Source organism: Strongylocentrotus purpuratus, unplaced genomic scaffold (genome assembly GCF_000002235.5).
Source record: "Strongylocentrotus purpuratus isolate Spur 01 unplaced genomic scaffold, Spur_5.0 spur5_scaffold_16, whole genome shotgun sequence".
NCBI classification, from domain to species: domain Eukaryota; kingdom Metazoa; phylum Echinodermata; class Echinoidea; order Camarodonta; family Strongylocentrotidae; genus Strongylocentrotus; species Strongylocentrotus purpuratus.
Window position 1 is genome coordinate 24,728,526 of NW_022145601.1, and position 16,163 is coordinate 24,744,688.

The following is a 16,163-nucleotide window of genomic DNA, read 5'->3' on the forward strand; positions in this document are numbered from 1 at the left end:
TTCACTTAGTAACGTCCGATGATACGACCTTTAGTTTAAAAACGAACAAACACACATTAAAAAAAGTCAGGACAACCTATATAGCTACGAAAACTTCACCAAAAAAGAATATCGAAGGACACTTGTGCATGGGCCCCTATATTTTCTTTTTAATCATAATAAAAATAATAACATTAGTGTGTTCTTGTACAGCGCTCATGTCTATCATGCTTGACACTCGATCCTAGCGCTCCACATATTTCCCCGGCTTTAGCATGGCTGCCATTATGGCGCATTTTCCTGCTAAGTAACCATCTACCTCACGAGCTAGGGTCAAGTATGGCACATGTAGATTAATGTCTCGCCAAAGATATTAGTGCCGCGGCGGGACTCGAACCGCGAACCATGTGATCTTGAATCCTGAGACTTATACACTAGACCACGACACCTCTATTATATAGATCAAGATAAGACTGAATAATGATCATTTAAGGTTGATTGTATTATATGTTATTGATGTATATTGTGAATTTTCGCAAAATGGAAAAACTGCTGAAGAAGCTGTCTTGCTGAAGGTGACCTGCACTGCACATTAAGGTATGTCTGCTCAAACTCAAGGGGGGGGGGGGGGGGGGGGGGGGGTAAGAGGACAATTTTTTTTTTTTTTTTTTGGTCTCGAAATTTGGAAAATTGACATTTTGTTTCGTTGGGGGGGGGGGGGGTGTAAGGTCACCTTTTTTAAGTCAATCATTGGCATAATTTTTTTAATTAAAAAAAAAAACTGAAGGTGGAGGGGGGTTTAATCCCCCCCCCCCCTCCTGCGTATGCGCCTGACCAGAAGTGTATCTGCAGATATATTAATCATGGTCACATCATCATGATTAAATATGTCGTACTGTCGACTGAACTCATTTTGTATTTCAAGCTAGTCATTCAGTAAAGAGGCTGTGGATTAGTTTTAAAACGGGAGTGATCATAATGTGAGCGAAGTAGTGCCCGCCGGACTGGGTATATCGATGTCACCAACCTGGCAAGTAAAAACAAAGGGTGGAAAAACGAGACCGCCTCTAAAATCAATGAGCCCTGATTTCAACAGGGGGTTTTGAAATTAGTTGTTAAGGTTGTATAAGGACCCTATCAGTGGCGTAGACAGGTTCGTACACCTGGGGGGGATGACTCAGGGGCGGATCTAGCTTTTTGCTAATTAGGGGGGGATTGACCAATAATGACGATGCGGAGCATCGTCCACGAGCCGCGAAGCGGCGAGCCGATTTTTTTGGGGGTGTTTATTTTAACCCCGTAAGTGATGTTTTCCTGGCATCTATTAACACAATGGAGACCATAAAAAGCAGTGCATGATAACGTCTTTTTAAATCAAGTAACAGTTAAATACACAGTTATATCCAGAGTTATCATGTGTTGAATATCTTCTCACAATATTTGCACTTGAAAGGGTTTCTCTCCAGCGTGCGTTCTTTTTTCTTTCTTTTTTTCTTTTTTTTTCTTTTTTTTTCCTTTTTGTTTTGTTTGTTTTTTTGGGCCGCCCAAGGGGGGGGGGTTAAATCCCCTAAACCCCCCCGTAGATCCGCACCTGTTTAATCTTGTGGTTATCTTGTGGTTTCCAAACCACAAGATAACCACAAAATACTTGTAAGATTTTCTTTTTTTTTACCGTCTGAATTGGCTTTCACCGTGTGAATGCGGCTAATAATAAACACAATTACAATAATGATGAGGATTATTATTATCATCATCATCATAAGTATTATTATTATTAATATTATAATTGTTATCATTATTATTATTACTATTATTATCATCATTATGACTTATTAAGTAAGCAAATATCATTCCCCAAAACCTGGGGGGATGATTGTACATGCCATCCCCCCCACCTTGTGAGGTGGGGGGGATGCATCCCCCTCATCCCCCCCGTTGTCTACGCCCCTGGACCCTATACCAAGTTTAACTGCATTTGGGTTCAAACTGGCGCGAGTTTAGTAACTTCGTATTCTGACTACATTTGACATGACTTGTCTACATCTCAAGGTAGTGTAAATAGGTCTATCAAAAAGGCTAGTCCCATTGTGGGTGAACAGAGAACAATTTTAAAAAAGTAAAGTTTTTCCATCAAAAGCTGACATAAAAATGAAAAAATTATATGGAATATACGGATTCGCATAATTTTATGAAAGAGTGGCATGTATCACAAAGACTGTTTGCAATAACTACTTCCCGTACATTTTGTTTATGACATTTTAAGATCTTTTTTGTGGACACACCGGTATATGTAGTCCCTGTATTTATTACAATAAGTTACAGTAATTGTGATTTTTCGCTTTCTCCATGAGGATTTAAGTCATATTATACATTGTCAGAGCAGAAAATTGATATTTTTGTGAAATTTATGAACAAAATAGATAGAAAAAAAGTGAGAGGATGACATCATCAACGGACTAATCTGCCTACAGACTATGAGATTCATTATTCAAAACTTCAAATTTCTATATAACTTCGTATTTTTTATCTGTTCTTGACGAATCTTTCAGTCCGTTGGTAACAATTTTATCTATTTATTCAATTCAATTTCCAAATGGGCCGGACTTACCCTTAAGTAAATACGAACTTATGTATGAGCAGACTGAGTTTTTACGTAACCACATTAGTTAGGGAGAATAATACTGCAGTCATACTGCCAACAATAGTACGAACAAACATTTTCAAAACAAAATATGCCTATCGTTCATTTCTATTCTGGAAAACTCTAGCTACTTCAATAACAACGACAAAAACATCAATAGCAGAGACACAACATCAATAACAAAAAGAAAAATTGGTTACCTGCTTCAGAGGCACAATTTTTCAAAGTTTGCATGATATTGCAGATTTTCCTAAATAAAATGGCGATTTCTCGTTTGTCGTACGGGACATATCACTTCAAAACGTACACGTGCTACAAACGATAGTCAATCCCCTCGAGCGATTATCCTTTTTTAAGGTAAAAGAAAAAGACAATTTCCATGAATTGGATTTAGCATGCATGACAAAATAACTTATATTGGCATGAATAATGACAAAAAATTACTTGTAATATATCGATGATGGTAACGAATGGATTTACCTTATTTTGTAAATAATGATGGTCGAATACTTGGAAGAACTTGGTTAGTCTTGTAGAAGATGTAGGCCTTTGATGATTCCCGTTGGTAACAAGGTTAATCCAATTTTATTACAAGTAAATTTGAATATAAATGTTCTTGGGTCGTGAGTTGTGACCGGAGCTCTAGCTCTTCTGCTTTGTTGGATACGTCTAGGAACAATAATAAAGTCCTCCAAGCCTGCGTGACGGACAATTATTGATTCGGTTTTCCCCTCAGCTAGCAAAAACAATACTTAGCATGTTCTTTGTCATTCACATTCATCGTTAAAATATCTTTGTCATTAAAAAAACGCTCGACAATTATCATTTAATAGAGCGCAACAAAGCTGAATAATGAGCTTTAAACCGCACATGATCTCCCACGATAACAGTTTAATTCTATTTGGCGTGGAGGAAATGGTTTGTGTTTACAAAAAAAATCTAAAAACAAATTTACATACCAACGAAAAATAGTCTAAAATCTAAAGGATTGACTTTTAATTAGTTGGAGAAAGAAAGAATTTGAAGAAGAGAAAAGAGTTGGTCGATTGATTCGTTTGACAGTTGATTATTGAAACAAGCTTGTTTTAAATTTCCATCTCAAAACGGTGGGGTAAAGAGAGTATAGAAAATGCAAAGTGGCCAAGTTGCTGAAAACCTGAAACTACTCATTATTAGCGGGGATAGATTGTAGTAATTTACCTAGTTAGGCCTACTATCCAAATTATTTGCGACGTACTCCTACATTCTCTGAACTGCCAGCTCCCTTTCAGTGAAATGACGATTCTACTTCATCACAAGAAAATATTTTAAGTTTACTATTAGTGTATATATAGATTCCTGTCATGGTCTCTCCATCTCTCTGTTCAGATCAACAGGCGTTATACTCGTAGGATCAACAAATTGTGTGCCCTGTACCTGAAAAATACATTGATCTTGCAACGTTTTGGACCCCCCCCCCCCCTCCCGGCTCTTTTTCATGGAAGATTGCAACAATAACACATAATAACAATGATAATCATAATGATAATGATAACAATAACGATACTAAGAAGTATTATAATAACAATAGTAATACAAAAATAACGCTATGTGTTATAATAATAATAATGATAACAACCAAAACTAGATTTTAATTCGTCACGAGGACGAATAAGGTGGTCTGCCTTCAAGTTATATAGACATGTAAACAATGATGATCATGATGATGATCATGATGATGATGATCTTGATAGTAATGGTGATGACGATGATGATCATCATCACGATCATGATGATGTTGATGATCATCATCAACAGACCATGATGACATCAGACTGAACAAAATGAGAGATCTTTGAGATAGTATATAGTCTCAGCTACAACATACTAAAAAATCAACAAAAATCAAGCCGAAATAACGGCGATATTGCTCGCAAAAGACAAGAATGTAGAATCCAGATTTGAGAAAAAGTCATCTCCCATAAGGATTACACGCAAAAAGTAATGGATCAAGTGATAATAGGGTAATAATAAAGTAAATATGGTTGTTTATTACATTATTTGCGATTCTACGTGTTTTAATATTCAAAGGAGATGGTACAGTGAAAGGTCAAAAAGAAAAAAAAGTGAAGAAAACAAATTGTTGGAGACGCCCGGACTCGAACCAGGGACCTCGAGGTCGGAAGTCAAGTGCGTTACCGATATACCAAAACATTTCACATAGAGATTACACGTAAACGGAAAATGGAATTCTCTAATCCCACTTTGTAAGTGAAATATGAGCATGATCCCGGCATCTGATCGAAAAATAAAGGGCACACTTGTGATAGCTTATTGTCTCAGCTACAACATACTCAAAGCTCAGCCTTAACAAAAATAAAACGACGGAGATATTGCTCGCGAAAGACGAGAATGTAGAATACAGTTTTGAGAAAAAGTCATGTCCCATAGAGAATACACGCAAAATGTGAAAAATTGACATGCCTCCTTTAATCGCAAAAATACGCCATGATGCCTTTGTCAAAATGAAATATCGTGTTCACTGCATTTGTAGAAAATATTCTAAAGTAGAACATATCAAAATTTGAAAGAAAATTGATCAACATTTGCAGAGATACAATCAATTTTCCAAAAATCTGGTGACGTCATAATATGCAAATTGAAATTTTGAGTTCGGAGGCCATTATGATGACGTCATGAGTTAATTGAGGGTCAAATGAAACAGGAAATCATATCTCCAATTCATACTCTATCAAAATATGAAAAAAAAACTTGGGGTCACCTTGCATCCTAAAGCGCTACAATGGATATCGTACAGGCATGTTTTTGCCCATGTATGCTATGTATTACAAAAGCTCGCGCGCACGGTAATTATCTTAAACGGACGCTCATTCCGTTATTAATGGGCAGAAAAAGTTGAACAAGGTATCAAAATGCTTGAAAAAATGTGCCAAATATGATGACAGAGAAAATTTGGCGATTCAACGTTGCAAAATGCAAGTACGCGCGAAAACGCGCGCGCATGTCCGTGCGCGCGTTTTTTTGCAAAATGCTTAAAATGGCCTGAAACGTATGCAAAATTAATTTGGAACGAATTTGAGCATTTTCAAATTTTGATACGCGCGTACGTGCGCGTCGAGGTGCGCGCGCAAAATTTGTTGACATTTTTAGTTGAACTTTGACCTGAAGTTGATGTATATTAAATATGGTAGATTTTTGATGACTCGTTATCGAGATATGATAATGACCTGACTTTTACAAAATGGCGCCTGGATGACGTCACGATGACCCCATGAACTTGAAAAAGGTTTTAGGAACTTGATATCATAGAGCTTGATGACTGACAGAAATTTGAAGGAAATTGACCTTGTCGATTTCGAGTAAACGTGTGCACAAAAAAGTGTACGGAAGAAATAAAAATAAAGAAAGAAAGAAAGAAAGAAAATTCTAGCGAAATCAATAGGTGATCTGTCGTTGACAGACCACCTAATAATGATAATAAGTACACTGTTGGTCATAAAGGTGGAATAATTATTTTTATCCCAATTTATGGAATGATTTTGTGGTGCTAGTAGTACTACTGATTGTGGTACTAGAAGTTGTTCTAGTGGTGGCGCCGGTAGTACTACTGGTGGTGGTGCCGGTAGTGATACTGGTGGTGGCGCCGGTAGTAATACTAGTGGTGGTGCAGTTAGTAGTTCTGGTTGTGGCACCGGTAGTGCTTCTGGTTGTGGCACCGGTAGTGCTACTGGTGGTGGATCCGGTAGTGGCTTTGCTGGTGGTTCTGGTGATGGATCTGGAAGTGCTACTGGTGGTGGTGCTAATAGTAGTTCTGATGGTTGCGCCAGAACTAGAAGTGCTACTGGTGGTCGTGCCAGTAGTGTTCTGGCGATGGCGTCGGTAAAACTGCTGGTGGGGGTGCTAGTAGTGCTTCTGTTGGTGACGCAGGTAGTTCTACTGGTGATGGTGCCGGTAGTGGGTTTGGCGGTGGCGCCAAAAGTGCTACTGGTGTTGGTGCCTGATGTGGTTCTGATGGTGGCGCTGGTAGTGCTACTGCTCTTGATGGTAGTGCCGGTAGTACTCCTGGCGGTGGAAGCCGGTGTTGCTCAGGTGGTGGAGCTGGTAGTGGTAGTGGTACTGGTGGTGTAGTCAGCGGCAATGTTGGCGGTCAGGCGCGTACACAGGGGGGGGGGGGGGGGGTTTGGGGTTAAAAAATATTTTGGGCCAGATTTTAAACCCCCCCCCCCTTGAAAAACTCCTGCGTACGCCCCTGTTGGCGGTGGTGATGGTTTTGATAGCACCAGTAATAATAGACATTTAGCAGTTACATCCTGGGAAGAGGGGAAGATAAGATTATCAAATAAACTACTTTTTCTATCGCATTTTTCCAACTAATTAATAAAATATCGAGATGCTTACGGCAAAAATGTCGCTAATGTAAAGTTCCACCTCTCGATCAAGCCTGTGCTCTCAGACGACAGTCTAAAAAACAGAAAACATAATATCATAAAAAGGCTGGTTTATGACAATGACAAGGAAATGATATACGCAAAATATTGCCAACTAACTTAAGAATACTATAGACTTAAAAGAAAAAGTAATAATATAGGTAAAGTGTACTTACCTCATTAAATGTCGACAAGGCTTAACAGAAGTGAATGTATTTAAGGTTTCCATATATTGTAATGAGAGGGATAAATAATTAAAAGCAATATATCTGCCTCCACATTTCCTAAAATAAAGTCGGAATACAAAATCCCGCTGAAGATAGAATTAAGATGTATCAAAATGCAATACAATTTGATATGTTTAAACATTCGAACTTAAAATCTTATAATCAAATGGAAAATTTTTGATTTTTTGTTTGCTTACGTCAAAAATTGCATTTAGTTAGTTCTCGATCTCAAGCTCAAGAACTGCGTCTTGGACGATGGTCTGCAGGAAGAGAAATGTAGGAAAGCTGGTTTATGGTAATGAAATAATTTACGGAGGATAGTCATGATAATATTTTTGAAATATTAATGTATTACTACTACAACTAATAATAAGTATTAAAACAAAATGTTAATAATAATAATAATTGTAATGATAATTATAACTAGATTTTAATTCGTCACGAGGACGAATAAGGTGGTCTGCCTTCAAGTTATATAGACATGTAAACAATGATGATCATGATGATGATCATGATGATGATGATCTTGATAGTAATGGTGATGACGATGATGATGATCATCACGATCATGATGATGTTGATGATCATCATCAACAGACCATGATGACATCAGACTGAACAAAATGAGAGAACTTTGAGATAGTATATAGTCTCAGCTACAACATACTCAAAAATCAACAAAAATCAAGCCGAAATAACGGCGATATTGCTCGCAAAAGACAAGAATGTAGAATCCAGATTTGAGAAAAAGTCATCTCCCATAAGGATTACACGCAAAAAGTAATGGATCAAGTGATAATAGGGTAATAATAAAGTAAATATGGTTGTTTATTACATTATTTGCGATTCTACGTGTTTTAATATTCAAAGGAGATGGTACAGTGAAGGGTCAAAAAGAAAAAAAAGTGAAGAAAACAAATTGTTGGAGACGCCCGGACTCGAACCAGGGACCTCGAGGTCGGAAGTCAAATGCGTTACCGATATACCAAAACATTTCACATAGAGATTACACGTAAACGGAAAATGGAATTCTCTAATCCCACTTTGTAAGTGAAATATGAGCATGATCCCGGCATCTGATCGAAAAATAAAGAGCACACTTACGATAGCTTATTGTCTCAGCTACAACATACTCAAAGCTCAGCCTTAACAAAAATAAAACGACGGAGATATTGCTCGCGAAAGACGAGAATGTAGAATCCAGTTTTGAGAAAAAGTCATGTCCCATAGAGAATACACGCAAAATGTGAAAAATTGACATGCCTCCTTTAATCGCAAAAATACGCCATGATGCCTTTGTCAAAATGAAATATCGTGGTGACTACATTTGTAGAGAATATTCTAAGGTAGAACATATCAAAATTTGAAAGAAAATTGATCAACATTTGCAGACAAATTAGACATGGAATCATATCTCCGACTCATAATCTATCGAAATATGAAAGAAAATTGGGGGTATCTGTCCATTCTGAAGAGTTACAATGAATTTTGTATAGGCATGTTTTGGCACATGTATGTTATGTATTACAAGAGCTCGCACGCACGGATGCGTATCTTAACGGACGCTCATTCCGTTATTAATGGTCAGAAAAAGGTGAACAAGGTATCAAAATGCTTGAAAAAATGTGCCAAATATGATGACAGAAAAAATTTGGCGATTCTATGTTGGAAGATGCAATTACGCGCGAAAACGCGCGCGCATGTCCGTGCGCGCGTTTTTTGCAAAATGCTTAAAATGGCCTGAAACGTGTGCAAAATTTTTTTTAAACGAATTGGAGCATTTTAAAATTTTGATACGCGCGTACGTGCGCGTCGAGGTGCGCGCGCGGAATTTGTTGACATTTTTAGTTGACCTTTGACCTGAAGTTGATGTATATTAAATATGGTTGATTTTTGATGACTCGTTATTGAGATATGATAATGACCTGACTTTTACAAAATGGCGCCTGGATGACGTCACGATGACCTAATGACCTTGAAAAAGTTAATTTGACTTGAAATCATAGGGCTTGATGACTGACAGAAATTTGAAGGAAATTGACCATGTCGATTTCGAGTAAACGTGTGTACAAAAAAGTGTACGGAAGAAATAAAAATAAAGAAAGAAAGAATAAAGAAAATTCTAGCGAAATCAATAGGTGATCTGTCGTTGACAGACCACCTAAAAATGATGATAATAATCTTACAAATAATGATATAATTATTATAATGAGAAGCCTACCTGAACGTAAGGCTTGATCTGATCATGTTCTTTTCGGAGCAAGTCGTCAGTCAGTCTAGAATTAAAAGCAAGAAAAAATTCATGTAACATTAGTTACTTTAATGTTCATCGCTAATTGTGTTTGGGTGGAAAGCAATAATAAATGAGCTCGGAGCTTGACTTGCCGTGCCGCTGTATTCCGATTACGTGAGGGTTCCGCCTCAAAAAAATGTTTCATTTTATTACATATTTATTGAATGATGAATTGGTAAGAACTTGTAGAAATTGCCTATATATAAAGGTTGAAATGGACACTGTATTAGACAAGATTGACTTATTAATACTATCACAACTATGAGACAAAGATGTTAAGAGGCTTACAGCAAAGATGTATTAATTTCCAGCTCGTAAGCTCCATCATGGACTAGAGTCTGAAAAAGGAATGTTTTCATTTTATTTCATTTCGTTAATAAAAGGCTCATATATAGAAAGTAATATTTCTTTAATCTTAAGTATGTTAAATATTAATTTAAATTATTTGTATGCGCCTTGAGCATCTCTAGAGATGGATATGTTGCGCTTTATAAATATTGTTATTATTATTATTATTAATGGCAAGATAATTGTGGTCCATGTTCATTATAATAAAATCGTTTCAGAATATTGTTCCTTGCATGATTTTAAAGAAAATAATGATAATACTACCATTGTAAATTCGACTTTCGTGGTATTCCACAAACAAATAAATAAAATGTATTTAGATAAAAATGGCGTGAATACAATCAAATATACAAATGAATATTGCACTGTAAAATAATGATCAGAATGCTTTTGCATGAACCCTGTCAGCGGAAAAGGAAGACGAAATCTTATTGGATAAGACAAATGATACCAAGAAATGTATCTGTATAGACTGAGCAGTCAGATGAACAGTTAATTTTGAAAACAACTCTAACAGAAGTGACACTTAAAATCTAGCGCCACGATGTCCTTATCGGACAGGCCCTCCAATCCATGAGTGCAAACGATGTGCAGCCATCGCTCGCAATAGCAGCACCCTACCTAATCGTCTGGGTCGTTGGAGTAGGTCCCCTTACACTCTGGACAGATGTTGACGTCGATATCCTCTTCTGTGTTCTTTGATTTTTGCCTTCTCTTTCCACCTTCCTTTGCTCTCTTCTTGATTTCCCGCTCTTCCTTCCTCTTTCTTTTCCTCTCCTCCTCTGCATCCTTTGCCTCCTGCTTCTCCCTTAGATATTTCAAGTAAGCTTCACTACTGATGCACTTGGGCAGATCTTCTCCCTTTCGCCTCACTGTCTTTGCCTTCGTTATCTGAGGATAGCGAAGGTGCTTCTTGAGAGAAAGACCATGACCTCCCGAAGACGATGATGACGGACTTGCGTCGTCACCCGATGGACCGGCATCACCCGAGGGACCAGGGACGTTGATGGTTACGTCAGAGACTTCTTCCTCCTCTATGTACACTGAAGCAGGAGCCAGCTTCTCCTTGGTATAGTTGCGGGTGAAGGGAAAGATGCCGGCGGCCCGGAAACCCGACTGGACGAGTTCCTTCCTCCTGGAGACTTCTTCCCAGGGCCCCCTGAACGTGCTCACGAACGTATATTTGGTGACATATTTTCCCAGGTTGTCCTGGCGATACAGGCGCTCAGCCCTAGCCCATGCTGATTTCAATGGTTTGAAAAAAGCCACATCGCAGGGTTGGAATGTGGCATGCATGGGCTGGGAGGGGGTACAGCTCTACACCGGATTCGTTGCACAGCTTGCCAACCTGATAGCTAACATGGCTACTGAATGTGCCCATCCACCAGCAGCAGAACAGGCTTCGGGATGTTCTGCTGCTCAACCAATGGCAGGAAACTGACCTCGCTGTTCATCCAGCCTGTCTCACTGCGGCCTAAGAAGGCACCAGCCGGGCCACCTTCCAGCGGGTTCTCCTTGAACCTCTGGCCGGCAAGGACAATGGTTTAAAGTTTAGACCTAAGTAGATTGATATAAATGATACAAGAGGGGGAGAAATAAGCAACTTTCATACTTAAGTTTATGGTCTCCCTCTCTCTCTCTCTCTTCAGTACTCACTTTATCAATAATGGTTGACTTCGGTATAGATCTAGAGGCTCTTTAGAGCTCCGCAGCCTTCATAACCGACATATTTTCCACTTTGACCCTCTCTACTGCCTCATCCACCTGCTGGTTATATTGCCGGTAGTTGTATCCTACATGTAATCTCCGATTGTATAGTTTCTAAACTTTATTTTAGATCTATGTCCAAAGAAGGTAAAAATGGCTGAAGAGAATGTTCCTAGATTTGAACCTCTTGATGATGATCAATTACTACTACAAGACTTGATTAATTCTGCGGACAGCAAGAACACCAAACGTTCCGTGAAATTCTCTGTACAAATATTCGAAGACTAGGCCTAGCCACCTAGGCTACCTGCAAGTTATCGTCACAGACCTCGTTTCGGCGCTAGTTCAGAAGTCTATCCAAAATTTGACCCGTAGCTCCGGCGTGGAGATACCCTACTAAAACATACCCAAAATGAAGTAAATATTCATCAAATGTCCAAATAAAGATCATTATTTAAAAGTCGTTATGTTTCTTGCCGATTTCGTGTCAATTCTTTTATTCATTTTTGAGTATTTTTCGGAAAAAAGTTAATATTAGTATACACTTTTTCACGCGCCTGTGTGAAGCAATCTACCGTCAGATCCTCATTTAATACGCTAGATAACTTCACGCAGACCTTCTCGCTTTCTGGAATGACTCTTGTATAGCTGAAAGACCAATGTTAGTAATGATATTGCAATTTTAATTATTGGCCTCATAATAATATCTGTCAGCTCAATCTACAAACCACCAATTGAGACAATTGCCTTCTATATTCAGTGACTGAGGGCACTGTAAACGTAGCAATTGGTGACTTCAACAGCCAGAGTGCTACCTGAGACTCTGGGTAGACCAATGACGATGGAGAATGTCTGGAATCCTTGGTGGATGCTAACCACATGACTCTTATTCATGGTGATAAACTGACTCATTCATTCAACAGCCTCAGATGAAGGCATGGATACTATCCAAATTTGTTTTTGTGGTCCAACTTCATCTCCTAACCAACACAAGAAGGTCGATTTAAGAGCCCATCCCCCACATTTGATGATTTTGATCCATGTGGATTATTTGTAACCACCGTCAGTATCGTTCCGCTTCTGATCTTGTTCTTGTGATAAAAGTCATTTGAGGCCAGTGCACATTTTGTAGTAAAAAAGATTTTACGGCAATTATATAATAGGGTGCTCAACATTTAGTATATATTTCACAATGATTACATTTTTTACTTTGAGGAAGGTGATTGTTGCCAGATAGTCTGTTGTTGTCATTGCTACAAATAGAATATACTTTGACCAAAAAAAAACATTAATCCCATGCAAATACTGTGTACGATGTTTATACAATTAAAGAGAAAATATTCCTAATGCCGCACATGTTAACTTAAATAATCTGTCACCACGAACCTTTAATTCTTTTAAGATTGTCTTTCCCCAGTCTTGCACAGAGCTTTTTGAGTTTGAATTCCATTTTAGTGGATGAAGAAAATATGATGGGATGAGGATGCATACTTTACCTGTTCAACTTCTAGCGATCTTTTCGTTAACTGGGGGACCATCCTATAAAATAATATTTGAAATACAAAATAAAGGGTACTTATTAAACAATAATTCAAATATACACAAGGGATTTCATATCTAACAATAAAAACAAATCTTTTTACTTCTCTCCACTGATAAGTTTATATATGTTAATTTAAGTAGGTACTGGCCTGGAGACGAGGTGGCGACCTGGTGGTGACTCGACTAGCCGGGTCCCAGGGGAGTCGCAGGAAATTGAGACATATTCTATTTTAGGGTAGATTTTTCCAGTCTCCAGCAGGTCTATTATATTAGAACTTGGCCACGTTTCGGGGACGTTGTCAAAACGTCCCCGCGACGGCCGGAGACGTCGCTGCGGCAACTGATCAGACGTTTCAGTGTTGATGTTTGCAATTCCTCAAAATCATTAGGAACATAATAAGCATTATTTTTCTTTTATTGATGGAGAGTTATCTTATCGAATCGACCGATTGAGAAAAATAAATTAACCAATACATCTTATTATTATGATCTATGTGATATACTTCCTGTACTGTACTTTCTTGTCCTCTTTACATATATTTGTATTTGTAAGCGCTATGGTACTTCTTGTTTTTAGCGCTCCTAAATATTCGATATTATTAGTAGTAGTAGTATGTGAGATGTGTTACGAAGAAAACATGACAACTGCCACTACATCTCATATACGCCGTTAATCTAATGAAGACAAAGACCAAATAATCAAATGTGAACTATGATCTTTACATATGTATATAACATGTAATAAAATATCCTTTATACACCGTTATGCATTACAGATAATATTAACAACGATAAAAATATGTAAATATAAATATATGATATTTTTATGAACAATCCCAATTCGGTTACCTTACCCCCATATGCTGTCAATTAGGGAGCTCGAACGGGCTGCCATATGCGTTCAGCTTGGAATACTTCTCTTGCACTTGCTCACTGTACATGTGGCACATGTGCTTCGCCACACTTTTGCAAGCACTGGGGCTTAAATAATAAATGAACTCTTGCCTGCAAATATAAAGACAACATGTGGAAAGTGAACCTATTGTATTGTGACATTAACAAATGTATGTCCATTAAAAATTAGTATATTAATGTGAACATGGTGACAATGTAGTTTAAATTGTTCTAGTCAAGGAGAATAAATATCCTTCATGCATTTCATTCTTAGCTTATTAGGTGGCAGGCCGGGCCTAATTACCATACTTGACTGTGTTTAACAATAGGTTGGAGTCTGTTGTAATAATAATAATGATAATTATAATAACATTACCTGGTTCATATAAAGTGCTTTTTATACAGTAAACTGATCTTAAAATAAATGAGGGGAATTGACACGACGGTATGTTCATGTATAATTTGAAATTATGTTTTATGCAGAGCACTGCACTGCTCGTTAAAGGGTATTGAAAATGCAAATGAATATATAATATGACTTGTTGCTTTAAAATCTTAGAAATTGATAACATTTCTCCTCCTGTTATTCATTCAATATTTATCAATTTTTCTCGTTGAATCCTTTTGCATGTATTGGCACAACATTCCCTGCAATTAGTGTATGTAAGGAATTTATACAAACATGTGTGGCTGCCGTTTTCCTGATCAACGTTGGTGGTAAGAACGTCCCTTTGCGGCCCGCGATGGATAGGTGTTGAGAAGAATATCGAGCGTATTATTGAGTCGTGTAGGTTCCTGGACATGTTGATTAAAGCAGAAGTTGTTCACAATGTTCATACACTTCTGGTTTAGGCCTAGGCCTAGTCCGTACTGTCTAGGTCTAATCGAAATGTCCGACTAAGTTCTGTGGCACAAACTTGGCATTATTGGACAAACCTAACAATTGGATAAACCTGACAATTATAAGGCTCAAGTCTTGTTGCTCTGTTCGCCAGCAGTTTAAGGATATGAAACCCCGCGGCACACTACTCACAAAAGCTCTATACAAGCCAAGCTTATACTAGTTATACAGAGCCTAGGCCTACTTTTAGTAGATCTACAAGTAAAAGGCTTAGGCTTAGGCCCATTGATTTATCTAGATGGTCTATTTAAAACAAAGAGCCATATCCCGGTAGCTACTTCTTTAGACTTTAAGTGGCGAAAATGTACCGTACGGTACGGTACTACCTTTTTGTGAACGGCAACAGCACAACTTGAGGGCTCACTTTCGTAAGAAGAATTCCTATTTTACGTTCGTAGCTTCTAAGTCTAGATCTACGAATATGGGTAGGCTATAGGCCTAGCCTATATAACTTATAAGGTTTGTTGGCGAAGTGAAGATGCGAGAAAGAGAGCTGTCGTCGCGAGGCTAGGCGCGGGTCAAAGCATTTTAACGTATCGACGCGCGGTTCCTTGCCTTCTGATTGGTTGAAAATTGCACATGTTGTTACGCACATGCATTGTGACGCTTATGCGCACATCGAGCAGGCTATAAGTCTGCGCTCATTCCGGATCCGCAAAGTTATAAAAATGTTTTTTGTCCAAATGTATTCATTACCACATTATTTTCCTTTGTGAGAATCTTCGAGGTGGATGGGATATATGTGACAGATTTTTAAAAAATCAACACTACTCAACACTCCTGGGATGTGGGATAGGGGCGTGGGATTGAGAATTCACATTCAAGTTCAAGGATCTATGTCAGGTAACCTTCAATGTAAGTGCCCTTTATTAATTGAATAAAAACTAATGTATCCATGTAATATGTGCAGAATGATACACCCCCACCCTGCCCCTAAGTCATACGAAATGCCGCAAACCATTCAAACCTGTCTATTGTGGCCACTCAAGGGAAACCGAGAAAGTGGCCACTGTTGATAGGTGTCCTTGCTACACAGCTAAAAAAAAAAGAGTGGGGCGGCCGGGTGGCGTCATCAGACAACAAAGGGTATACACAAGACTGAAAATACATGTAGATGAACCCAGTCATTTCCAATTCGTCATCTTCCAACAAACGCATACAAAAGTATAATTGACCAAAAAGTGAGAAAAAATCTCGGAAATTT

General features: G+C 38.1%; 1 protein-coding gene across 1 annotated transcript; it reads right to left on the reverse strand.

Annotated features, from left to right (window-relative positions):
- Window position 1: 1 nt before the first annotated feature.
- On the reverse strand, window positions 2-7,228 carry LOC115924720 (proline-rich receptor-like protein kinase PERK2). Its single transcript, XM_030987491.1, has 3 exons — window positions 7,224-7,228; window positions 6,181-6,682; window positions 2-28 (listed from the first exon to the last, which is right to left on the reverse strand). The coding sequence occupies exons 1-3, from the start codon at window positions 7,226-7,228 to the stop codon at window positions 2-4; spliced, it is 534 nt and encodes a 177-aa protein (XP_030843351.1).
- Window positions 7,229-16,163: the final 8,935 nt, after the last annotated feature.